At 40.3% G+C, this 26,687-nt stretch overlaps 1 protein-coding gene across 1 annotated transcript; it reads right to left on the bottom strand.

Annotated features, from left to right (window-relative positions):
* Positions 1 to 664: 664 nt before the first annotated feature.
* Positions 665 to 17,195, bottom strand: smg6 (SMG6 nonsense mediated mRNA decay factor). The gene is made up of 19 exons (XM_030153892.1): positions 17,105 to 17,195; positions 14,000 to 16,382; positions 12,868 to 13,060; positions 12,637 to 12,747; positions 12,203 to 12,309; positions 11,814 to 11,892; positions 11,612 to 11,722; positions 10,881 to 11,096; positions 8,813 to 8,874; positions 8,533 to 8,678; positions 7,287 to 7,400; positions 6,291 to 6,450; positions 5,984 to 6,203; positions 4,769 to 4,948; positions 4,475 to 4,642; positions 3,448 to 3,592; positions 2,982 to 3,241; positions 2,767 to 2,848; positions 665 to 2,640 (listed from the first exon to the last, which is right to left on the bottom strand). Exons 1-19 carry the CDS (start codon positions 17,193 to 17,195, stop codon positions 2,510 to 2,512), a joined length of 4,959 nt encoding a protein of 1,652 aa, XP_030009752.1. The 3' UTR covers positions 665 to 2,509.
* Positions 17,196 to 26,687: the final 9,492 nt, after the last annotated feature.

The raw sequence follows: 26,687 nt of genomic DNA, 5'->3' as shown, positions 1-26,687 counted from the left end.
AAGATGCACAGTCAGATATCTGCTTGCTTGAGTTACTGCAATTTACACAGAACTGCAGCCTCAAGCCTCCAAGCACAAATTGGATGTCAGTGGTGTGAGAGTGCACTGAATAACTCTGCAGGCCTTACCCCAGCACTTTAAATTTTTAATATGTATCAGTCCCAAAACCAGGAAGTCAGGAACAGCGCCTGTGTTTTGAGTCATGTATCCAGAAGAGAATAACCACTGTATAATATATATTTTTAAAATGTGACTGTCAGTATTGTTTACATGTACACCTTGGAAATTTCCGTTCGCTGATGTTTATCCTAATTCCAATATTATTTAACCTTTCAATTCTAAACCAGCTTTTGTGTTCATCACTCAAACATGTCACCCTCAACCACATGAGGGCACACTTGTATAACGTTTTAGCATCTCAGTGATTTATTCAACTTATAAAAATACTGATTTATCTTTATTCCTTACATAAATTTAGATTTTCATTTATGTACTGATATTAATATCTAGTTGTCAAATATGATTTTCCAACTTCATCCCACATGTGTATATAAATAAAGTCATACTTTAACTTTTATCTTTGGATCACGATGGGAATCAAAAGTATGCACTTTCATATTTTCAGTGACATCTGAGTATCAAGTAAAAACCAGAAATACATCAGTGTTTGTCACAATTTTATTGATGCACAGAAAAAAAGTCAGTGGTGTAGAACTGAATATGTACTTAGGCGCATTTGCTCCCACAATAAAACATTAAACACAGCGGCAGCACAACAAGTTTACACTGACAACTACAGTAGCACAACAATGTGGTTGAAAAACAAAAATACAATCTTGTTAATAAACCCGACTGTTGGTTCATACAAACACAGACACATCCACTGCTGCTAGAAGTTGTACAAGCCAAGCTGAAAAAGTGCAGGAAAAACAGAAAGCAGGGTAACCACTTCTACATACAGTATCCTTGTATCATGGATGTGATTTATATACTGTATAACAGAGCAAAGCTGTAGTTTTAATCCATTTAATGTATCCAGAAAGTGACTGGCATGCTCAGAGAAGCATAAACATGACACAAAATCTCTTTAGATTGTTTCACAAAGCGATGTACAGCAAGACACAAATACAACCATTTATTTGACTATGGAGAACTGAGCTGTTGTTGAACTGTATGGTTGATTGCACATATTATGCTGTGATAAAGAAAACTTGGATTTGTAACCTCAAAAAAGGCCTAAATCTTTAAAGGCAAACTGGTACTGATAATGAAAAACAAAATAGTGCTTTGGAGGAAAACAAAAAAAGAAAACAAAAAACAACTGATATCAGATAGCAGTAACTTCAAGTACAAAACAAAGTGAAGCAGTTACCAGAGGTGCTCTATCATCAAGTATCTGCAAAGTCACTGTTACGAATCAAACCATTTCCAACTCAGCATGGCTGCTTAAAGCAGACCTGTGTCCAACATAACTCACAAATTAACATTTTAATTCTTTTAATACTCCAGAAGAATACAACCCAATATGTAAAATCACTGCTGTACTATTTTTTGGAATTGAAAATATCCCACACATCAAATTCTACTCTCCACACTGAATAACCAAAATTGTACTCATATCTAATTAAAAGTAATTCTTTACAGACTCAAGGGACTGAAAAAACCTTGCAGATACTTACAACCTAAGACAAATATGTAACAAATCACCTTCGTGAAGGAAGCAAAATGCTGTACGCACAAGCTCAAAATGAACAAAAAAAAAAGAGGAAAACAAGTATGAACCAATGTTCTGTGTTTAGGTTGTTTTAAACATTTTCTCACTAAATTCTAAAACAGGTATCAAAGCACTTCCTGGGTGAGCAGGAAATACTCTACCTGCACTCATTTCCTCAGAGACATTTAGATACAGGAGGGCTTCGTGTCCCTCACTACCATCAGCCTCATTTCATCGTCTTGAACCAGACCCTCTAGCTGCTCCCCTTCTCCAACCATTCACTGAGCTCTGCTGTGTAGGTCCGTCTGTAAGACTGAGCCCTCAAAGACAAGTGGAAGTGCCAGTTATGGCGTTCAAAACAGCTGTCTTTAATCAGTTAAATCACCATAAATACTCTGGCTCATTCTACCATCAGTCTCAACTTTTAATGCTGCTCGCACAGTGCACACTAGCTAGGCACAGAGGCCTACAAATCCAAGCACTCCACGCCTATCTCTTCTCTCCCCTCTGGTCAAGCCTTCCAGGGACTTACCAAGTCTCCCTTTCTCTTTGTGGGGAAGCTCGTTGATCTTAACACACATACACACACGCACACACTTCATCATGAGGGGAAAAAGCTCGCTGAAACCACTCTGTTCTCACTACTTTAACTTGTTAAGAAGTGGTTTCTTTGCTTTTCTATTCCTTCTCTCTCCTCTGTCTTCTCTTCTTCCTCTGCCTAAGTGTGTCTTCTCGTTTGGCTGAGTGGCAAGCAGACTTTAGCAGTTGGGCTCCTTAAGTTCAGCTTAGCATCGTTCAGCCCACTTTAGCCCAGCTGAGGAAAGCAGGGATATCCCGGACTGGGACATTGCGAGTCAAAGCTTTAACACGCAGGTTACGGTCATCTGTGAGTAGTACCACCTCTCTTCGCAGTCTCACAGTTCCATCTGTGTACATAGAGACGGCCAAGGTAAGCCACATTTATATAGATATTATACACTTCACATTGTGCTGTAATATACAGTAATACAGTATAGAACATTGCGGGAGAGAATTAGTGGCATATTACTTACTTCTCTGATCAGGCATGAAATCTTTCGCCTTGTCTTTGCAGTAGTGAAGACAGCAAGACAGGATCACATCATCATTGTTACCCTGAGGAAGAATATAAAAGATAGACTGGATATTAGCCATGATTTAAGGTTCTTGTTATCCAAAGTACATCATACCATATCTGTGACTCTATCAAAACATTATTAAATATGTAATTCTTTTACTAGGCTCTCACCTGTTGTCCAGAAGTGTCTTCGCTGCGAAAGGCGATAGACTCGAGCTGATTTCCTCTGCTCGTCAGCGCTCTGAGGCAGGGCTCCCTGGCCTCGAACCCTTTCTCTAGGAATGCCACTGATAACTTGGCCTTCTCCTGCACAGCCCTCATATGTGCTGCACTAACATTATAGTTTGCACGACTGCCAGTGCTGCGCCCACCTGACCCTGCCCCACCAAAGCTGTCCTGGCCTTTGGCCAAGCCATCCAACTCTGTAATCACTGGGAGAGAGAATACAAACCACAACATGAGTATATATATAAACAGACATTTCCTGTCTGCACTAAATGCCACACATGGGGAATTCTTATCTTTTCAACACATCACAACAGCATAACTGGATCCTCCCTTATTCCATTAACTACAGTCACTATCCACAGTTTAAGATTCTAGTCATTTTTTTCTTTGTTTCTGTTTATAACCTCACCTATGAGCGGCACAACTATTATATAGGTGCCACACTGGAGCAGTTTCTTCAGTCCCCCCAGGTGGTCGATGAATCCATTGGTATCTGGAACCAAAAACAGAGGTCGCACCTCCAGCTCCAACTGTCCACCTGTCTGTAGCACCGCCTGGAACACGGAACACAACAATGTATAGATTCATACATTATCAATTCTTCTCAAACATCAAATCTGACCCAATCAAAGGTGGTGGAAGAGTATTTATCTGCCCTATCCATGGATTTCCCATTTTGCTTGTTTTGCATATATTTTGGGATTAGTTATACTACCCTATGACCAGTGACTTTGTACCTCAAGATAATAATAGCGTTGCATAGCATGTGTTGACAGAACAACATAAAAACAAAACAACTTTAGTTACATGACTCTCTCCTTGTTCTGAACTCCTCTTAGTGCGCTATAGTTTTGTCTGAGACACAAAACTCTGGGTTACAGAGCTCTCAGTGACACACATAGACAGGAGAAAATGTGTGCCTCAGGTTTATTGGCCTTAGAGTATTACCATGAAGTTGTCAATGTCCATTCCCATAAGTTTTACTGTTTAACATCCTAGACATATAATAGTACCAAATCCCCTAAACTATTCAATTTCAATATATATTTATAGAAACAAAAGTTAAAAAAAGCAACAAAAAAAAAATACTTAAAAATCTTTAAGAGATTTGTACATTATTCCCAAAAGCCACAACTCCAAATAAAAACAATTGTGAGGAGCAGGTGTATATTTGTAAATATAAATCCATTTCTCCATTCCTCATATTCAGGTTGCCACATATACAAGACAGAGCTGGAATAGGGGCAATTCAGGGTTAGTAATGAGTAATAATTTTTAAAACAATGTATTTGAAACCTGATTAAAAGCAGCATCCAGGAAAGGTATATTCCTTTAGGTGCAAAGGTCCACTGAGGATTGCTACTTTGTCAAAAAAATGTGTAGGAAAATTCATGAAATGTTTTATTCTTTCAGTCACAAATGCATAGCTTGCTAACCTGGATTTTATCCCTGCGCTTCTGCTGCTGGGCCAATTTGTTGGCAAGAGCATGGCGTCGTGCCCTCAGCTGCTTAATGTCGTTCTCACTGTCACCTTCTTCCTCAATATCGTCCTCTTCTTCTGACGCAGAAACAGATGACTCTGCCTCCACAATAACATCGTCAGCCTGTCAAACAGACAAGGGTAACACCCTCAATTACCATCTGGTTTGAAAAATGAAATATGTTTTTGTAGCTTACAGAGAGGAAGAGAGTAGTTAGGTAGTGAGGAGAAGTAGGCAAAGGACAGTCACCTCTTTCTCGGTTAGAGACTCATGCTGGCTCCTTGAATCTTTTGTGTTGGTAGGAGGAGGAGAATTTGCCAGTGAGATGTACTGACCCCCTTTGAAGGCCAACAGAGGCTCTTCCTGTCCACATAAAGCTTCCAAGAAGTATTTTAGCACAGTCACCCTCTTACAATCAGCTGCTATTGACTGAAAAGACGAAAAATACAATGACTGTAGAAGAGTAGCAGCAATGGTACAAAAGAATTTAGCATTACCATGAGCTGGGTGATTAAGAACCTATACAGACACAGTGGTGCAAATCAGGACTGTGTGGTAGGACAATATACTGTGCATTGTGTAATGACAGAAAAAAGCCTATTGTCCTGTAATATGGTGATTTTTTAAAATCAGTCTGTGCACAGTATGTTTTATAATGTGGATCTTTGTATCAACATAGATGCAGGCAGGATATTTGGGAGATGCAATACAAACAAACAAACATGGAGGAGAGTGAACATAACACAGAATGGAATAATACTGAACAGGAGGATGAGAAGCTCAGCCTAAAATGAGGGATTACTTCTGTCACATGGAAGTGGTTTAGGTACAGCAAGTCTGATATGCACCACATTTTCCACAGTAATACTTTCAATTTTGTGACATGCTTATTTGAACAACTGAAAAAAATCATTTTCTCTTACACAACTCTTCTAAAATGTAATAACTGAATTACAAAATGAACAACTTCCTTGTTAGAGGACCTACAGACAACCACACATGTGCTTACAGCATCCACAAACCTAGGCAAAATGTTAAAAGGAATGCGAAAATGAGTTTTTGGATACTAACATTAAATTTTTGTCAGGGAAAGCCAACAATGATCCAACCTCTCCACTGTAACTGTAACCACAGCACTTAAGCCCCCTAGAAACTGAAACTTTGTAATAATGAAAAATATATTCAGAAAAGTATGTTTTATTTGTTAAGTATATAATTCAAAATGTAACAAGAAATATGGATTTCCACATGGTATATATCAACTGTGTACTCACTGATTTTCCTGAAAATGTGTTGCGTTGTGTGTGTATGTGTGTTATCTACATTTGAAATTACCTCTGAAGTTATAAGATTTTGGTCACTCATACAGTCCTTGTGAAATTACAGTATATTGCTAATCTAAAAGATGCTAAAGTATTTAAAAGTCAGAAATTAATCAATAACATGACATACAACTCTGCTCACCATGTCAGTTTGTCTGTCTGTGTAACAGGGCTCCTGTGGTGCAGCCAGCAGGGGCACAAAGCCAGCCAACAGCCTGTCCTCCTTCAGCTGCAGCACTGTCAACTCCTCGTCTCCCTCACCTTCGTCCGTGTCGACTTTGTATAGCGGCACCTCTTCATGGTCCACACGAGCCAGTACGTTGCACAGGTCGGCTAGACACTGCCATACATCAGGGCTGCAACTTTATTAAGAAGAAAATACCCAAAGTGATTCTTCGGAAAAGGCTGATCTATAGAAATCCACACTGCATGCAAGTAAAAACACTCACTCTATACTGCATGGAGGAGGATTCCACTGGTCTGGGTGTCCCAACATCCAGTCAGACCACACCTTGATGCTGGGCAGTAATTCCCTAAGGTCCACTGGGAAAGCAGAGACCCTTACCATGCCCTCCAGCTGGTCCCCTCCATCTGGTGTGGACACTGGTTCTGAATGATAAAAATGATTTATATATTTATCAATATGAATAACAATACTGTATTTTCTATAGAGTAGCAGCAATTGGTGGCACCAAGCTGGTGATAATAATAATAATAATAATAATAATAATAATGATAATAATAATAATAATAATGGATTAGATTTCTATAGTGCTTTTCAAGGCACCCAAAGCGCTTTACATTAGTGATCCATTATTCATTCGTTCACACATTCACACTCTGGTGGTGGTAAACTACATTTGTTGCCACAGCTGCCCTGGGGCAGGATGACAGAAGCGTGGCTGCCAATTCACGCCAAACAGCCCCTCCGACCAACACTAAACATTCATATGCATTCATACACATGTGTGACTGACACTGGAAGCAAGGTGGGTGAAATGTCTTGCCCAAGGACACAATGGCACATGACTACGACAGAGCAGGAGTTATTTGACTAGTGAAGTAATAGTTCTGCAGTACTTGAATGACATCTTCATGGTTCTCAATGCAAAGTTTGTGGATGCTTTTGAGCTTCCATGAAGTTTGTGATGGCGTCTGTGTTGTGCTGTGAGCAGTTAGTCTGTTGACATTAACCAGCTGCTTTTCTGAATTACCTAATGTTATATAGACTGTCACAGCTGCAGAGCAACAGAAGAGAGGAGTAGAGACACACAAGACCCCAACTTGAAACATCGATATAAAAATGAGTATATTATGGCTGTAGACAACAAGACTGATGTTAGTTTAGTAATGGAATTCAGGCACCAACATAAACTTTCCATAACTACATGATCATGTGAGAATCTAGAGTAGCAACTTCGACATAACCAGCAAGCCACTTTTACCTGCATGCGTTTCTTTAAGTAGCTCAGTGCAGCGCTGCACCAACAGTGCAAATATTCCAAGGCCAAGGGCAGTGCTTTGCTCTTGTAAAACAGAACGTACATCTCCTTCCTCACCTGACAAGAAAAGAACAAATAAAGCAATTAAACAGTCCTGCTTCAATTCTGATACGTTTATTCACTTTGCAGTCCAAGCAATTGGCCTGCCCAGTTGCATGATTCAGTTTGCACATGCAAGGACTCAGCAATAATCACTAAATCATGAGCATGACAACTGGTTCATGTTATTAGCTGAATCACATTTTACATCCAATTTAACAACCAAAGAAATATATATTAATCACCAGCTTAGACACACAATAAGCTGCTCACTGGGGCTGCATTATGAGTCATTTTTGAAATATAATTTTCATTCTCGAGCCATATTAAGTTGGAGTGATATGATTTGCTGCCGACTTACGGTACTCACAAATTCCTATCCCACAGCCTTATATCGCGTATCACTGGCTTTTACTGACTCCTAATCAATGACATATTCAAAGTTTTACACTAGCAAACTATGGTGTGCCACTCAGTCTGGTGGGCTGACGGTCACATTAGATCATAGAGTAGAACATAAAAAAATGGGCTTTAATAATCTGTTAATTCTTGTGGTTCAGATTGTGATGAGCAAATCTGCCTCTCGCTGATACTTTAACAGATACACACGGAAAAAAAACATTTGCTTATAGTGTTCTAATTAATCTGATAACAAGTGGGCACATTATCTGTTGCAAACTTCTGTAATGATCATATTGTTTTGCCAATTTCTACAAAAAAATGCAATGCAAAACTAACAACATTCAAGCGGATATGCTCAGATACATCAGCTGACTGGACTGCACAACATCATCCTTTGGCTATCGGCAAAGAAGACGATATTCTACTGATGGCAGTGGCTGATGCTTATGTGTTGTTTCATGAATTTGTATGAATTTATTTCTCACTTGAAAATGTTTGAACTGAGCACAAGTACTTGAAAAATAATCTTAACAAAAAACTAAATAAACAAGCACACCATAACATTGGTATTGGCTACTGGAAAAAAGCAAAATTCTCAACTGTCAGTACTGTTCCAGAATTTAACAATCAGTTCATCCTTATAATAAAGAGAAATATATATTGATAGGGAAACATGAGAGAAAGTTACAGTTTCATTTGTTGTTTTGCATATGATAATGAGGGTTTGACAGTGTACATGCTTCAATACCTCTGCTGTGGGCATTGTGAATGGTGAACATGTTGATGGTGATTATCTGCAGCATATGTGTGCTGCCCAGTAGGGAGGGTCCATGCTGAAGCAGTGTCCTAAACTCCTGGAGAACACGACTTGCTACCCCAGGGAAGGTCTCCATGCTGTACAGGAAAGAACAATCCACAGTAAGAAAAACACACAGACACACAAAAGCACCATTTTTTGATTTCATCTGCTCTCATTCTTTCAAACTCCTTCAGCCTTAAAAAGGTAGAATATAGAAACAATCACTCACCCCACTTTAGTGAAGAGCTTCCCATGTGCATGCAGGAAACTCAGAATGAATCTCTTGTTTAGCTGAAGAAAAAGAAGGTCCACAGAAAACAAGCATGACTAATGGTGGAACAGTAATGTGGTTTTGTTCCAAATAACACGACAAAAAAATGTTTTCAGAGAGCACAAGGAGAAATCAGTAACTGATGTCAAAACTTAGATGCACCCAAGTAATTGAATAAAATGACAATACAGTGTGTGTGTGTGTGTGTGTGTGTGTGTGTTGGGGGGGGGGGGGGGGGGGGGGGGGCACTGTTGAAGGTGGCCAAAAGGACACACCTATACAATGATGCCATGGCAACTTTCATCTGGATACATCAATGAAATAACAGATGCTAAGTGTCATCACAAGCAAGTAAAATAATTTCATACTTGACTTAAGGACATGCTTGAGTAAAAACAATGGAAAACCTCAGATCACTAAGACCATATGTAGGGTTGTGAGAATAATTACATTTTAGCTGATGATTAATTGCAATATAAATATTTCCAGTTTAAAAAAATACTGTTTATTCCATTCAATTTATACCACCAGTATAATATAAGGCTAACAGTTTCTCTCTTTACCTGAAGACAAACAAGAGCAATTTATTTGCACTGATCCTAGAACGTCACAAAAAAATGGGCCTATCAGTTTGCCTTTAGGTTCAGTAAACAAAAGGTGTACGGGGCTGGTTTGAATAAAGTAACTTAACTCCTTTTGACTTTGACTGAGAAATGAGAGAGCTGCAGAAGGATGGTGTGTTCTTTCAAGTTCTGCAGGTCCATTATAACAGGACGCCCCAAAAGTGTGTAAACCCTTGCACTTTGAAATCATTTCACTGTAACTTTCAATGGCGCTGCATTAGAGATGCTTGCGTGAAATGTATACAGTAGACTTCTCTGACCTGTTTTTACAAATAAACCACTAATCCAGAAAAATTAAATGGCGACAGTTGAGTTTTCTGAAGACAATGGTAACAAAAGTGTCTATACCCTTAAAGCATAATCCACTGAATAATATATTTCAGGCTAGTGTATCTAAGGCTGCTGCTTGGAAAGTTTTGGGGAGATATTTTCAGATGTGTAAACAGCACATCCACATTTGGGAACCAATCTGAAAAGAAATTACATATCCAAGTTAAGCACCTTGAGATAAAAGTGACAGATGAAGTAACCGATTACCAGCAGATGGCAAACTGTATTCAAGAACAGATAAACCCATATCATTTGGACTGGCTGTGTAAACAGTTTAAACAGAATACACATTTCAGGGTCATGAGACTGTTATTTTGTGAAAATGACATTCCCACTTAAAAAGGAAAAAAAAAAGGTACTGTAACCTGAGAGAAAGGCTCCGATTACAAAAGATTTACACGGTTTAGTATGAAAGCCAAAATGTCACATTTCAAATACAGTCAGGATGATGGAATAAATGTGTGTGTGCCATCACATAAATCTGTGCTTTTCCCACAGTCAGAGAAAAGCTGATGGATGCCACCTGAGCCCCTGCCATTAGTACCCCCACATAGACAGACCTAAAAGGATGTTTAGGACCAACCTCCTTGAGAATTATGGACCACAACACATCAATGGCACTTTGGGGTGGCTCGCGGACACAAGTGCCTAAGCCTAAAATAGCATATTCCATTTAACGGACAGTGAATAAATGCACACAAGTGTAAGAACAGAAAAAGAGAGATAAGGAGGGAGCAACATGGGGTTAAGATACACTACCCTTGTGCAGAATAAAAGCTGTGGAAGTAATATTGGTAAAAGGACTCCACAGCAGTGGAATACTGAATGAGTAAAATGATGCAGAAAGTAAATTGGTTAAAACTTAATATGAAGGACACATTAAATGACTGAAAATGCAAAAATGAGATTATAAACAAGGGAGTGGATATGATAACAATGGAAAGAGAAAACTTTGAGATTGTAGTCTACATCTATCCATAAAAGCAATGTACCAACATCCGGAACACATGATAAAATAATGAATAATGATGAGGCACATGAAGCATGAGACTAACTATGAAAGAAGCTCTTACATCACTAGCACTAAGAGTGCACAACTCTCCATCCTGTTCAGAGTCTCGACTGGACTCGCTGCCTCCTCTGTGTGAGGATGGAGTCGTTGCTTGTCCACTGGGCCGAATCCAAATCTCTACACGTGCTCCTTCCTCTCCTCTTCCTCTTCCTCTTACTGCCGGACCCCTGGAGCCTCCTTCATGCTCCTGCCTCCTCCTCCTCTCCAGCTGCTCTGCCTACATAAAATAAAATAAGATAAAATAAAATACTTGATTACACAAACAATCTAATTAGCACTAATACTTTAACATGATTATATTTATCTTTAAATAACAGAGGTATGAGGAATTAATTTAAAGAGCATAAACATTTTCATATGATCACATGAACTCTTCATCACTCATCTTTGAATGCTTAAACTGCAAAGTCTTTACAGGTTCCTAAACCTGGAGCACTTACGTTAAAACTTAATTGAAGACAAAGATCAATAAACCAAACTGTTTTAATGACTACAATATGAATACTAGAAAAGCACTCGGAGAGCGCAGACCTCCGCTAAGGCAGATCAGTGCCCCCCCGATCACCACCAAAATGAAATCATTTGTTCCTTGTGCCAGTATCAACATTTCCTGAAATTTTCATCCAAATCCATCCATAACTTTTTCAGTTATCTTAAACAAAGACAGACAAACAGACAAACCAACGCTGGCAAACACATAACCTCCTTGGTGGAGGTAATAATATAGAATACCTTGCGCTTAGCTTCCTCAAACAGACTCATCAGGCTCTCCTTTGCAGTTAAGATTGGGTTGGAGGCTGCCAAGCTGCGCATGTAATAATATACAGCATCCAACTTCCGTTTCTGTAATGAGGCGGGCCAAAACAAAATAAGACAGAGGCAACAATAACTGACTTTCACTATTCCATTTCAACAGAAAAAAAAAGTCCATTACTGTATAGACTGCCAGCAGGGCCAGCTGGTTATATGGCCGTCCATTCTTAGGAGCTATCTGCTGGGCTTTAAGATACCAACTAGAAAGAAATGAAAACAAGTGTGGTCATAACTTTACGTGATTAAAGCATGTACATACGCACATACAGAACTATAAATTGACTTATCTGTGCAATAATGATGTTGTTCCTGAATATTTGGACAAATTCAGTGTAATGCTGAAATTTAGTACAGTGCAAACTCGAGATTATTTTGTAGAGAAAAACAAATAGCAGGACCAACTAAAGCTGGCTGATACAAAATAGAAGAGACTTGATGCCAGTGAAACCAGTGCTCTAAAATGTGTGAAACAAATTTCACACCAACCAGAGAATACTTGTTGCAGCTTACCTGCGGGCCTTTCCATAGTTGGCAGAGTCACTGGCCTGTTCCCGATAGCGTGCTATGTCTCCTTGACAAATCATGCAACGCTGAGCACTGATGAGTGCATATTTTACCTGAGGAATGCAACAACACACGAAAAGCCATTAATACATTGCTAAGAAAGCGCTGATTATTAACTGGTTTAATACAGTCAACAAGTGTGACAGTTGTGCAGTTGTTATAACATCGACATTTCAACATACATTTTTAAATGTCCCATTTAAAAACACAACCCAAAGCAAGTTACACAAAATGTGATGCAGCAGCATTCCACTTAGTGGTTCTTCTAATTGTTTCCCAATGTATAATGAATGTTGAAATTTTCCAATAACTAAATACTTGAAAATGTCAAGTTAGCATATACACTGACATCAAAGCAGGTGAAAAAAATCCTCCTGTACCGTTTTGCGCAATGGCCGAGCTCTAATGGCCATGCCATCCATGTAGTCTTCTAGTTTGAACTGGTACACCGTCTGCAGTTTCTGAAGCAGTGCATCAAAGAACAGAGCTCCCTGCACAACACATGATTCACTTCAATAAGCAGGTGAAGTCATAGGGAAAACATTTTTTTTTTAAATTGATCAAGCCACTAGAAAAAAAATTAATGAAATACTTTTGTACAATGTTCTCACCTCATCAAGCAGTGTGAGCAGCATGTTTCTGATACGAGGGCTGCTTTCATAACTGGGGTCTTTGAGTAACTGTCGGAAGCGTTCTATTACTTGGTAAAAGACGTTTTTCCACAAGGCCTGATCCACATTTTGAGAGTCTGAGAATTCGATGTCTGTCAGAATGGCCTGCTCATAGAGTGACAAAAGGTCCGCTCTGGAACACAAGATTATGTGATATGCATTGATTTAATTTTTCTCTGATAATAATTCCTGAGGGTTATTCCCAAAAACTTGATTTGCTAAAATATTTATGCACTTCAAAACAAAAAAAAAAAAATCAACTAAACAGAAAAATAAAACACTAAATAGAAAACAAAATTTTAAAACTTAAATATCTCTAAGAAAATTTCAGTAATTACCTCCGCCAAGGAGGTTATGTTTTTGCCAGGGTTTGTTTGTTTGTTTGTTTGTCTGTCCGTTAGTGTGCAACATAACTCAAAAAGTTATGGACAGATTTGGATGAAATTTTCAGGGTTTGTTGGAAATGGGATAAGGAAGAAATGATTAAATTTTGGTGGTGATCGGGGGGGGGGGGGCACTGATCGTTAGTGTGCAACATAACTCAAAAAGTTATGGACAGATTTGGATGAAATTTTCAGGGTTTGTTGGAAATGGGATAAGGAAGAAATGATTAAATTTTGGTGGTGATCGGGGGTGGGGGGGCCCACGGGGGGGGGGGGCCACTGATCAGCCTTGGCGGAGGTCTGCGCTCTCCGAGTGCTTCTAGTTCAATAATTTAACTACAGACTCTCATGGTTTCCTTAACCCCTTTTCTCTTTCCTCTAAACATAGCTCAGCAAGGATGAGGAATGAGTAAAATGCCAAGTAAGTCATTCTACAAATTAGATTGCAACAACATGGCAAGTTTTTTTGTTTTTAATTAACTCATTTTTTCCAGAGCCGAGGTATCTCACTTCTCTACGTTCAGCGCTGCTGCAGTTACAGATCTGACAGGACATTAACAAAACTGTTTGTATAGAGGCAGGACAAAATTGACCCCCCCCCCCCCCCCCCCCCCAAAAAAAAAAAAAAAACACAGAGAAAACACACCAACAGAAAGCGTTAACATTGAACCTGTGAAAACAATGCTCACCTGAGCTGGCCCATGCGATCCAGTCCATCTGCACTTAGTCTGTCCCTGGACAACAGGTTACTGAGCTGGAGCTCTTGAGCATCTGCAGCCCTTAACAGCCTCCCCAACTCCCCTCTGGCTTGTTGCTCAACCTCTTCATATGACAAACCACCTCCTGTGCCAGGCTGGGAATAACCTGCTGCCCTGTAACCACCACAAAACTGACCCACGCCTGGGCCTGGGTACATGCCGTTAGGAGGAGCCATTTGGTACGGGCCCATATGATAAGGATATGCATAGCGCTGGCTGCTAGGAGTATTGGGATTATGTGGGCTGGAGGTGGGCATAGGGTAGCAATAGGGATTATCAGAGTTCTGAAACTTGTAGTAGGCCAGGGCAGCAGCCTGCTGCTGGGACCGAAAGTGCTCGCCCTGTGTGACTGGAGGACTACCAGACACTTCATCATCTGTGTCCAGAAAGTGAAGCTGACCGTACCCAGATCCTGTCTGAAGATATGTCGGCTGCTGTAGAGATGAATGCGGAGAGGACTGGGTGTTGACCAAAGCTGGCTTCTGGTCTGGGTTATTTGGATCCCAGAGTCGTCTTACTCCTCCTCCCCTGCCCCCTCTGCTCCTGGAAGCTGCTCCTCCTCGAATTCCGCCAAAAAGTAGCCTCTGTCCACCCTCAGGTGAATTAGAGATGTCTGTGCGGGATGGAAGCACCAAGATACCCCCACCTCTGCCTCGAGGAACCATGCCTTGCTTACGATGTTGTACATCCCCACTTTGTGATGATTGCTTCTCCAGAGACACCCTAAGGATACCCCGACTTCCACCTTTGTTTCCCTTTGACCTGTTCCTCTCTTCCCTCCGTCTCTCTGCACTTAAATCAACCTCTCCACCTTGTCTTTTCTTCCTTCTATCCTCTGCTACATCACTCATCTCACTCCCTTCCAGTGATTCTGTAGATGATTCTCCATTTGTTGTCCAGCTCGGCAGATGAATCCTCCTGCTATCTTTACTATTTGCTGTGCTCTCTCTGTCATTGCGCTTTGGATCTAAACGCGGCCGCCTCGTACTAACCACTTCTATTCCCAGCCCGGGACCATCCAGGCTAGTCACACTGCTTGCTGAGCTACTGCTGTAAGTTCGATTTCGTGAGCGTCGAATGTCTGATTTAGAGTAGCGTTTTGAGGTTGGTGTTGTGATATTTGCATTGGATTTATTTTTGTCACTTCTTTCAACAGGCCTGTTTTCTGCTCTGTCTACTTTAGCATCTTTTGTTGCATCTCGGGATCTGTTGTTGTTATTGTCACCTCTTCTGCTTTCCCTGCGATTCTCTTTTCCTTTGTTTTGGTGTGTCTCTCCTGTTTTACCTGGTCTGTTATCCCTGTCTGTTTCTCTTCGGTGTCTTTCGTTCTCCATTTTACCTTGGTTTCCCTTTTCTCTGCCAGGAATATTATCTTCTCCTCTAATGGAATCCTGATTTTTCTCTTTTTCCTTCTCCCCTCCTCTTCTCCGGCGGTTTCCCTTCTCCTTTTTCTTTTCCTCATCCTCTTTTATTTCAGCACCTCTTTTTGCTTTATCAGTTGTTTCTCCTCTGCTGCAACCAGCCTCTTCAGCATCTTGGCCCACACCTCTTACTTTGCCCTTTTCTTTCACACTGAGTTTTTCCACTTTGTTAGTGAGTTTCTCCACAGTAACCTCAGAGGGTAAAGGAGGTTTTTCAGCATCTCGACTCCCTTGCTTTTTGTTTGACTCCTGTATTACTTTTACTTCTTTATCTTTCCCTCCCTGCTTCTGTATAGAAGAATTTTTGTTTCCTTCCTTTTCTGCTGTATTCCACTGGGAGTCTGACTCGGTTTTCTGTTCCTGCTTCCTATTTCCAGGTCTTTCCTGCTCTCTTCCAATCCCAGAGTCCTTTCCCTGAATGTTTCTTCGGCTTCCAGGTTGATAAAATTCTCTGTCTGGTTTTCGAGTTTTTCTTGGTGTCTTTGCAGCTCCAGCAGGCTCCTGATGTTCTCTGTCATTTTCAGCACAGTCCTTTTCTCGGTTTTCTTCCATTTTAGCGTGTGGTGTGGACTTTCTACAGTTCTGAGTGTTACTGCCATCACCTCTCATCCTGTCCTCTATTGTCTTGAGGGGATCAATTCCACCATCTGTGCATCCATGTCTGTCTGGTGCTTTATCAGAGAAAGTCTTTTTTTCATTTTGTGACAGCTGAACATGCTCATGCAATTCAGGGGAAAGGGGGTCTTCACTTTGACTAGGTATAGAAGCATCCCCATCCTCACTGTCACGGTGACTTCGTCTTTGACCTGCTGTTGGCTGGTAACGCTGCAGATCAGGACGCTTTCCATCACGTTTCCTAGGCTGCTTATGCGTATGTTGCTCCTGTTCTTCAACTGGGAAAAAAAAAAAAACATATAAAGGAAGGAACATGGTGAAGGCTTGTTATTGGTTCACTCATCTTTCCCTGCAAATTGCATGAAACATCTAAATCCACAGGACATTATAGCATCTCTGAAGTGTTTTCAGACTATCCGACTCTGAAGTCGAAAAAATGCTGGCCTGCAGTACTTTTGAAATTAACTTTTTACAACTATTAGGCCTAGACAGTTTTAACAGACAACAGTTACTCACAGAGGAGTAAACACTGTACTTGTTAATTACTTTTTCGACAAAGACTTGATTGAACATTTGTGCCATCTATCATAAGTAACGGTGAATGTACACCTTTACCTAATGACAAGAGTCGAGCTCGTCAGTCGTGACAAGGTTTGACGTTGCTTTCATCTACTACTCTAATTACAGGGTTTTGCTGTAATTAAAATATACGCCGTTAAAACGACATAGTTTGGTAGTGTGAAATAAAATCTAAAATAAAGTATGGTCATGGTTGGAAAGTAAATATCAAGTGCTGTTGTGCTTGAAGGGGGCGTTTAAAGAAACCGCGCGGGACCAGAGAATGGACTGGTTGAGAGCTAGCTAGCTAACAACATTAGCTGGCCACTAACTTAGCAACTCCGTAGGCTACTTTCAGCTAACTTGAAACTCTACTTTGTTTTAAATTAAGGACTTTTTCTCTCGTGTGTTCTCTCAAATTGGCTGTTTCGCTTCCTCTCACCTTTCTGACAGTCAGTAATACTGACTGAATTCGACGCTTCGGCTCGGAGTTCCGCAGCCGAGATTCGCACTCTGTCCAGTTCGTTCGCCATTTTTGCTTTCACTAAAACAAACATAACAAGTACGGTGGCCCCACTGGTTCAAACATTTTGAAAAGTGACGTTATAGAGAGGGTTTCTGGGTAATGTAGTGTAGTTCTGTTCCTGAAACTACTTCCTATCGTCATTTGAAGACTACAACTGTACTTCATTCATTCATTCTTTCATTTATAATTTTCTGAATTTACAGGTCTTTTAGAAATTCATTGTAATTTGTGCTTTTGATGGGGAATATTTTTACAATGCCTATCAAAACTTTTATTGTATTTGTCTGTGAAGGTTCTGATTTGCCCAGGTCATCATTGTTCTTGGTAGTTCTTCTAGGTTCAACTGGACTAGGTTCAGTTGAACCTGGAGGAACTACTAAGAAGTTTTAATACCTATCATTGATTGATTGATTGATTGATTGATTGATTGATTGCAATAAAAACCATGCTAAATCATTTATGGCAATTTTGTTTGGCCATTAATCTCGAATTTATTTAACTGTAATTAATGTCTTTAATAGCCTACATGTAGAATTTAAAGACAGTGAATTTGATAGTCTACTTTAACAATAAAATTAAAAATGACCATTTTGTATTGTATCCTCCAAAGTAATATTTCAGGTTACAGAGGTGCGTAACACAACATTAATAGAAAATATTTTTACTAAATCTGTTTAATATATTAATATATTTTTTATACACACATATATGAACATAACAGCCTAATTAGAATCATGTCTAATGTAAGATTACTTATATATCCTTTAATCCTACAATTTCATGCACATCTTGATAATATATGACAGAGTTTTATGCCCTCTGCATTGTTATGCAATTGTTTCGTACATCTTGACCTACATATGAAGCCTGGGGGAAGGGGGCTTAAAGGTCTTCATTACATAAAGAAGCACACATATATTCTACCCACAGTTCGTTCAGTACACTCTGTGCACAGTTACATGCAGTTGCCACTAGATGTCACAATTGATCACTTCTCATTTTATTTGGTTTACTTAGTCCAGCTGTCCTAATGTCCAGCCCATTGGTTTGGCTCAGCAACAAACTTTCATCCATCTGATGTAGTTTTCCTCATCAGTCATGTAAATTAATGCACCACGTCATCTCATCTTCAGCAGCTCTTTCAGCTCCTGCTTTCCACTCGACTTAATTTTGAACTTACAAAAAGTATTAGGAGTGTGAGGGGGTGTGGAGCGGAAATGTGGGACAATAGGGGAAAAAATACTGAGAAAAGTACGCACACACACACTGAGTTTGTCCTTAAATATGTCTAAGAGGAGGTACACAGAGAGTTCATGCAGACATCATCTGTGTGGCTGATGCTAGAGTAAACAGCTTCATTTCCCTAGCAACACCAAATTAAAGGGCCAGTGTCCATAGTCTTTTGTCCTGCCCACATGAATCTGCATCCAAAGCCAAACCTCTCATATTTCCATACATGTTTCTTCATCATAGCTTTAAATCATACAGCGAAGGTGGTTGGCTTATCACATCAGAATAGTATGGAATGCAGACATACACAGCATTTCATACAAGTTTTCTGTAACTAAGTAACTTCTTCCAAGACAAGTAGTTACATCCATCTATCTTGGCAACAAGAGTACACCCCCAAATCATTACTGAAGCAGTAGAGATGTGGGTACAGGCAGTAAAACTGGGGTAATTGTGTTACGTATTATGCTCTGTTTTAAAGGGCTGAATCTATCAAATTACACTCACTTTTAAACTACAATATTTACTCATGTCTCCTGATGTGTTTTATATTTAAGGTAAAGCATTAGTTAAAGGTTTAGGATATACAGCACCAACAAATGTAAAAAAAAAAATAATGATGATACTAAATTATGGGCTTTAGACACAAAATGACCTGACAGCTGTTACATAAGTAGCACAACATTTACATAGGGTCATATATGATTACACTGACTGCTATTATAAACCCATTAGTGCTATTTTTGTAATTATTTTTCTATGTAAAATACAGTAGTTCGAGCAGTGTCTTGGTAAAGTGCTGGCACACCAGGGGTTGTAGAATGTTTCGTGTCTGCAGTGGGGAGGTAAGAGAGGGAGGGGGCTGCCGGAAGTGGTGGGCGTGTGTCTCCCTGTGTGTGTGTGTAGACTTCTGATTGTCAGTGCTGCACCACGGTGCAGGTGGAGCAATGCAGGATGATGAGAGACATAGAAGGACAGGAGGGGGGAGGGAGGGTGAGAAGGAAGAGGGGAGAGGTGAGGAGGTATGATGCAGGAGGAGGAGGGACTGTGAATACAGATGAGAAAAGCGGGGGAAGCAGGGCGTTTTTTTTTTTTTTTTTTTTTGCAGGTGAATTTGTGACACCAGGTTTTTTTTTCCAGTCCAGTCACACATCCACATCTCCATCTCTTCTGCCCCCATCTTATTTTCTCATCCTTTCTTTCTGTCTCCCTCTGTCTTCCCCCAGTGGGACACTAGGAGGTGGGAAGAGATGACTTCTAGAGATGAGTAGAGTGGCGGAGGAGGAGGAGGAGGTGGACAGATGGGGGAATACAGATACAGTGAGAATGGGGGAGACACGAGTGGGATACTGGTCGACAGCAGACTGAAAATACTGGGCTTGAAAAATGGGTATGGAATGGAAAAGAAGAAAAATGGCAGGCAGATGAAAGAGACATGACTGAAATGGGATCCACATCTCGAATAGTGTGAAAGAGACAAGGCGAACATGTAGAAGAGACAGACAGAAAGAGAGTAGAATGAGGCCAGAGGCTTGTGTGATGCATATTTGCTGGGACTAGATGTTTAGAGAATATCCATTTGAAGTGGTTTTAATGTATAATTCACCAAAACACAGCGAGTGACAGGGTAAGAATGAGCAAAAAGACAATATGTGTTGGAGTAGACGGGGTGATGTGTCAATGCAGAGGACTCCCACGGAGAATTTTAAACAAAGAAGTCCAAGGCAGATTGAAGCATTGAAAGCTCCTGACTGGATTTCATGACCTCATTCAATGAAACTTTTATTAAAGATCTTAATCAAAGAGAACAACCATGTGTCATTGCTCTTTATACGGAGTTAGAGTTTACTTTAAAGGATGGATCCATCTCTTCTAATAAGTCCATTTGTACACTGCAAGAATCGTAATAGTCCTTCACTAACTGTAAAGTTTTTGAGAAGTTCAAGACTTGTACTCAATACAACGGAACCAAACTGCATCTACCACTGCAACATAAATCAGGCATCAGATATCTTTTAAAGCTTACTATGATCTTTACGTTTTTGTTAAAGTATCTCTTGCCATCATCCTACTATATAATGCACATTTCGGCCCCGCCCCATGTCCCATCGATGTGTGATCAATGTTGCAGCACGGGAAGGCGAACAGGTACAATGCCGCTGTTGCACCACGGGAGGGCGCTATCGTACAGTGGTACCATGGGTACAATGCCACTAGTCATATTAAAGCCAAAACACACCAATGACTTTAACTGGTTTTACTTACAAAGTATTAAACTGATGCCTTCTCCTGTACCTTCAGTAAAACAGCTGGAGCATATAATAATGTACATTTTGTTAACATTGTCACCTTCCTAAAATAATTGCCTATGTCATTTTTTTCCCCAGATTTTTCAAGAAACACAAACAACTTGCCCAGAAATTGAGTATTTGATGATAAAGAAGGGGACATATTTTCAGTGTGTCAACAGAGGGGTATTAACTCTTTAAGTGCCAGACAGTTAAGGGGCTAATAAGCCTTAAAAGTGCCACAGAATTTGGCCGTTTTTCAGTATTTCGCGTCGTTTTTATAATATTTGAAGAATCCTGCAGGAAACCACTCGGTAACATCCGACCGATTGCTGATTAGATTCAAAACGCACCGGACGCAGCCGATTCATTATTGATCGTAATTTGCATAATGTCTAATAATAATAATAATAATAATAATAATAATAATAATCTTTATTTATATAGCACTTTTCATACATTAAAAACTGTAGCACAAAGTGCTTTACATATCAGTTTAAAAATCAGTACCGCCCCCCCCCATCCACACCCACCCACTCACCCGCACACCCGCACACACACACACACACACACACACACATATACATGCAAACCCACAAGCTCACACATACTTAAGAAGACTGACTGAGCACGGGTAGACCAGAACAAAAATGTACAAGTAAAAGTAAAACATCAATTTAGGAGGCGCTGTCTCAGGGAGCCATCCGCACCAGGAGGCAGCCGCCGACCCCGGTGACCAGGCACCAGCAACACAGCCCCGCATCCCAACTAGTGGGAGAGGGCCAACTGGGACCCCCACCCACCAGAAAGGAGCGGACCCCAGTGAGAGAAGGCGCCACAGCCCCCGGAGTCCACAGCCGCCCCCCGGCATGGAGGGCTCCCTCTGATGAAACACCGGAGAATAAGAAACATTAAAAAGATATAAAAATATTATTCGGTCGTGTGACCTCAGATTCCCGTCTGCTTGGTCTCAAAAGGGGGACACAGAAAGAACGTCATCGAAATGTGAGAAAGAAATGGGGGTGGATGGTTTGTTTGTACACAAATATGGCGTGTTCTCCAAAGCCGATCTGATCGGCCCGTGGCACTTTACAGGTTGTTTTCGTAAAGCCGATTTAATCGGCCCATGGCACTGAAAGTGTTAATGACTTCAATGCTTTATATGTTGATGGTACATTTGCCTCCTTTGCCCAACTTACAGAGTCTACTCAGTATTCCTTTGTCAAATCTCTTCAGATATTTTCACATATGTAAATTCACAAAAAAGCACATACTCATATATCAGAAGATTCCCCTCGATGAAACCCTCGACTCAACAAATTTGACCTATTCGGTCAAGGATCTGTGTCTTATTTCTATAAAGGCATACTTAAGATACCGCCTACAGACACCTCTGCCCATAGACAGGCCTGGGCCCAGGAATTGAATGAAGACATAAGTGAGGGTTTCGGGAACAGTGTCTCGCCTGTTCAGTTAACACCAGACATAACCTCATACAGTTTCAAACTCTACACGTCTGTATTATTGTAGGACCAAAATTCATAGGTTTGCCCCGATAACATCAACACTTTGCAACAGGTGTAAGATAGCTGAGGGGACACTTACTCACACCTTTTGGTCTTGAACCAACATATTTTTTTTACTGGTCTGATATATTTCACTGCTTCTCTGGGGCCTATAGGAGGGTTTGGACTCCAAGTCCTCTTATAGCTGCCCTAGGTGGGAAGGGTGCTTTACCTTTGTCTAATACATATGAAGCTCAGGCTCTATCTATGGGAATGGTTGTGGTGAAGAAAATAATTCTGCATATGTGGACTTCTGACTCTGCACCAACTTATGAAATGTGGCTGAGGGAAATGGGGAATGTATTACATCTTGAAAAGATCAAATACAATGACAAATCAAGACTCTTCCATAAGATCTGGGGCCCTTTACTAGTGTTCATTAATAGTGAAGACTGATTCACCCCTGCTGCTGAGTACACTCATACTAACTCGGTATTATGAATGTCAATTTCCTTTTATACCTCCACTAAGGAACGGTGGAGGTTATGTTTTCATCGGGGTTTGTCTGTTTGTTTTTCTGTCTGTTTGTTTGTATGTTAACAAGATAACTCAAAAAGTTATGGACAGATTTTGATGAAATTTTCAGAAAATGTTGATACTGGCACAAGGAACAAATGATTACATTTAGGTGGTGATCTGCCTTGGCGGAGGTGCTTTTCTAGTTTTTTCTATTTTTTCTTTCTTCTGTCCCATTCCTTTATTGTATTGTTTATACATCAAAACCATGATACTATTTTTGTCATATGCTCATGTGTTTTGTTTTAGCTGAAACAATAAGAAATATTCAAAAAGAAGGAAAAAAAAAAGAAGGCAACGTATGTAAAATGTGTCTGGATACTAGATGTTACTTGCTTCCATAAAACTCCATTTTCAATATTTGCGACTTGAACTTTGCGGTTTCAGGTTTCCTCATCTTAATTATACAAGTACTAGATCACATTTGGCTCTAAAGTCCTGTCACAAATCACAACCTTTGCTGATAGGTCTGCCCTGTATTTCCAGATTTTTAGTGAGAAGAGAAAAACTTTCAGCAGAATGCGAGAAAACCCTAAAAAGTCAAACTCTCTATCATTCAGCACAATGAGACGTCAGGATTAAAGTGCACAAACATTGAAAAAAGCTTGTTTTTGAGTGGAGGTGGTCTTTAAGAAATAATGTCAGAAAAACCACAAAGAAATAATGTCATAATAAAAAACTGCCCCTCTAGATTTAGACTGTTTTTGTTAAGCCTTCATCATTTAAGGACCAGGTTTTGTCCTGCATTATCTACAACTGGTTAACTTATGGGAGGCAACCCTGTGTGAAAGTATGGATAAATATGATTACAATGTATTTAATCTATTAAGGCAGATTAGACAGAATCTACTCTTTTGTGATATTATTATATTTGGAGCATATGTGTATATCTGTTGCTTAAGGAGTAGAGTTTGGTGTTCTTTACACCCAGCCAGAGGGTTCATCATCTCCTTTGTGTTTGTGCAATTCATCACTTGGCAAGCATGAAACATAAAGGGATATCTCATAACACATCTTTTCTATCCTATATCATACATTTGTACAGGGTGTCCCATAAGTCTCCATACATAGGAGACATAATACATTCCATACATATATGGTTCTAACATGTATTTCTTTATATTTCTTCTTTATAGTTCTTCAGCAGTGGAGGACATGCATTGAAATGTGTTCCCGACAAAATGGCAGTCATACTGTATAGAGCATATTATATAAATAAAAATGGTTTATGTCAAGAAACGTTTATTTTTCCTATGTATGGAGACTTATGGGACACCCTGTAGTAGTAGTATTAACAGTATTGGACCTTTGTTCTGGTTTTTAGTAATTATACTAACACCAACAGTTCTACTTTTGACAGTTCTAGTTCAGTTATCTGTGCATCTGCGTGTCTCCCCCTACTTCTCCCCTTCTCCCCCTCTCCCCCAGTCTCTCTCTCTCTTTCTCTCTCTCTCTCTCTTTTTCTTCTCCTTTACCCTCTATCTCTAACCCCAACTGGTCAAGGCAGACGTCCATCCTCCAGGAGTCAGGGTCTGCTCCAGGTTTCTGCTGTTAAAAGAAGGTTTTTCCTCACCACTGTCACCACTCACTAGTGTTTGCTCCTGGAGGATTCTGTTGGGTTTCTGTAAATGGGCTTAGAGTCTGGTTTCGACCGGCTTGATATGTAAAGTGTCAAGAGATAACTTTTGTTATGATTTGGCGCTATATAAATAAAATTTGATTGATTGATTGATTGATAATTTTCACGTGTAGTATATATGACATTAGAACATTGACATTGTGGCACAGTGTGGACTTTGACAAAAAAAAAAGTTACTACCAAAAGATTCCTGTTGCTCTGTACTGATATTTCCACTAGTCTCCTGGCTGGACTCATGCAAACAGATGCACTAACTATCTCACACTGACACCCTCCCCAATACACACACACACGCACACACAGCATATGCTAACATGCACAAACGAATGCCCACACTTATCCACACACATACAGCTGGCATCACACATTAATTACATTCAGCGTATGACTTTGGCATAATGTGGCAAAGTTTTTGTGAGTCACAGTTGGAGTTACAGCATATGAAAAGAGATGGCAAATGACTTTGCGGTAAAGGGCAGCCCATCTAGACATTCTTTTACCGCAGATGCTCAGTAATGAAATCTTTGGAATAATCTCGTCATGGCATCACAGGTAAGTCAATTTGGCCGGGGCCATTTAATTAGCTCCACTGACTGAGGAGCACATGTGCCATGAACATGTTTCCTCCACCTGCTTCTCATAGAACATTTCAAACAAACATACGCAGTCAAACTTTCTGAGTTAATCTTAGTTCACGATAACTGTCTCAGTTAAGATGTGTGTGTGTGCGTGTGTGTGTGTGTGTGTGTGTGTGTGTGTGAGTGGGTGGATGTAGAGTTGCTGTTGTGTGTGGGTTTGCAATCTCACACATCTTGTAGGCTAGAAGAGCATAGAGACAGCAGAGGGAATATTGTGGGGGTGAGAGGGGTTTCACTAATAAACACCCACTCTTTCCAAACCCACTATCTCACTCTGACACACACCTTCGCCGCCTCCCAACACATACACATACACATACACACACACACACACACACACACACACACACACACACACACACACACACACACACACACACACACACACACACACACACACGCTCTGCTCCTCCCCAGCTTCCCTTTGACAGAATCCTCATTACAGGCACGTTTGGCAGCAGAGTCTTCCTCCTCCTCCACCTCCTCCTCCTCTTCCTCCTTTCTTGTCTCCATCCCTCCTCTCTCCCTCTCTATCTTTTTCATTTGCTCATTCTGTCTTGCCCTGCTCATTGCGTTCGAGCCAGCTTGGCAATCAAAGGGAGAGAAAACACAAATGAGAGCGAAGGGGGAGGAAGGGAGAGGGGGGAGAGGAGGCTCACTGGGATTTCAGTATGAGTCAGAATGGGAGAAGGGGAGGTGGAAAGGCAAGGTAGGCGGCTGTGAGGAGAGAGAAGAGTGTATGGGAGGGTTGATTTTTTTCTATCTCTCTTATCTGACTGCATTCTCTGTTTGGAATACAGATGAGGAGATAGAAACAGAGCCAACAACTGGGCATGACAGACAGATATGAGACTTGAACAGAAATAATCTGCATTCTGATTCATGATCAAGCATCAAGATATGAGCAAGTTGAATGTGGAGCTGGAGGCGGATAGCCGGTGGGCTGATTGCTACGTGTAATAAAAAGAGCCAAAGGTTGAAAAAATGCAATTGATGATCCAGAACAAAAGCAAGAATCATCACGATTAATTGCTGCAAAAATAAAAGCCGGAGCATGATGTATGGGTTTGCATGTGCATTTTTCTAGGGGGAGGGTCAGTACAAGATTAGTAGGGAGGAAGACCGTAACTGTATTTCATTCACCACTTTAATCATTCATCTTCTCCCTGTTTGCATATTCATGTGGGGCGTTTGAGAAAATTGAATAGTGTACATTGTGTACACACACTTGCACAATGCTTACTTTCACACACAGAGGGCTATCAGACGTCAGCACATTTATATTGCCGCTCTGTTGCAGTCAGTGGAGATAGTAGTAAAATTTTGAGGAATAAGACTGAGACATACAACCCTCCTTGTCTGAAATAAATTATACTGTACATTTACACCGAAAGAAGAAGAATGATGTGGCACAAATATTGAATCATCATTCATGGAACACATTGAATCATCTTACAGTACAGACTGTATTTCTTACTTAATTTTGTCATTTTTGCCAGCAGACTAGTCTTGGTGGGACATGAGAATATAGACAGTTAAAGTTGTAGATGAGATTAATATCATTTCAGATTGAGTCATTCACCAGTATGAGCAGAAGAATGAAATCAAACAGAAAACTATTTA

This window comes from Sphaeramia orbicularis, chromosome 14, assembly GCF_902148855.1.
Source record: "Sphaeramia orbicularis chromosome 14, fSphaOr1.1, whole genome shotgun sequence".
In the NCBI taxonomy this organism is placed as follows: Eukaryota; Metazoa; Chordata; class Actinopteri; order Kurtiformes; family Apogonidae; genus Sphaeramia; species Sphaeramia orbicularis.
The sequence above is the reverse complement of the archived record's forward strand: the minus strand, read 5'-3'. Positions and strand labels throughout refer to the sequence as shown.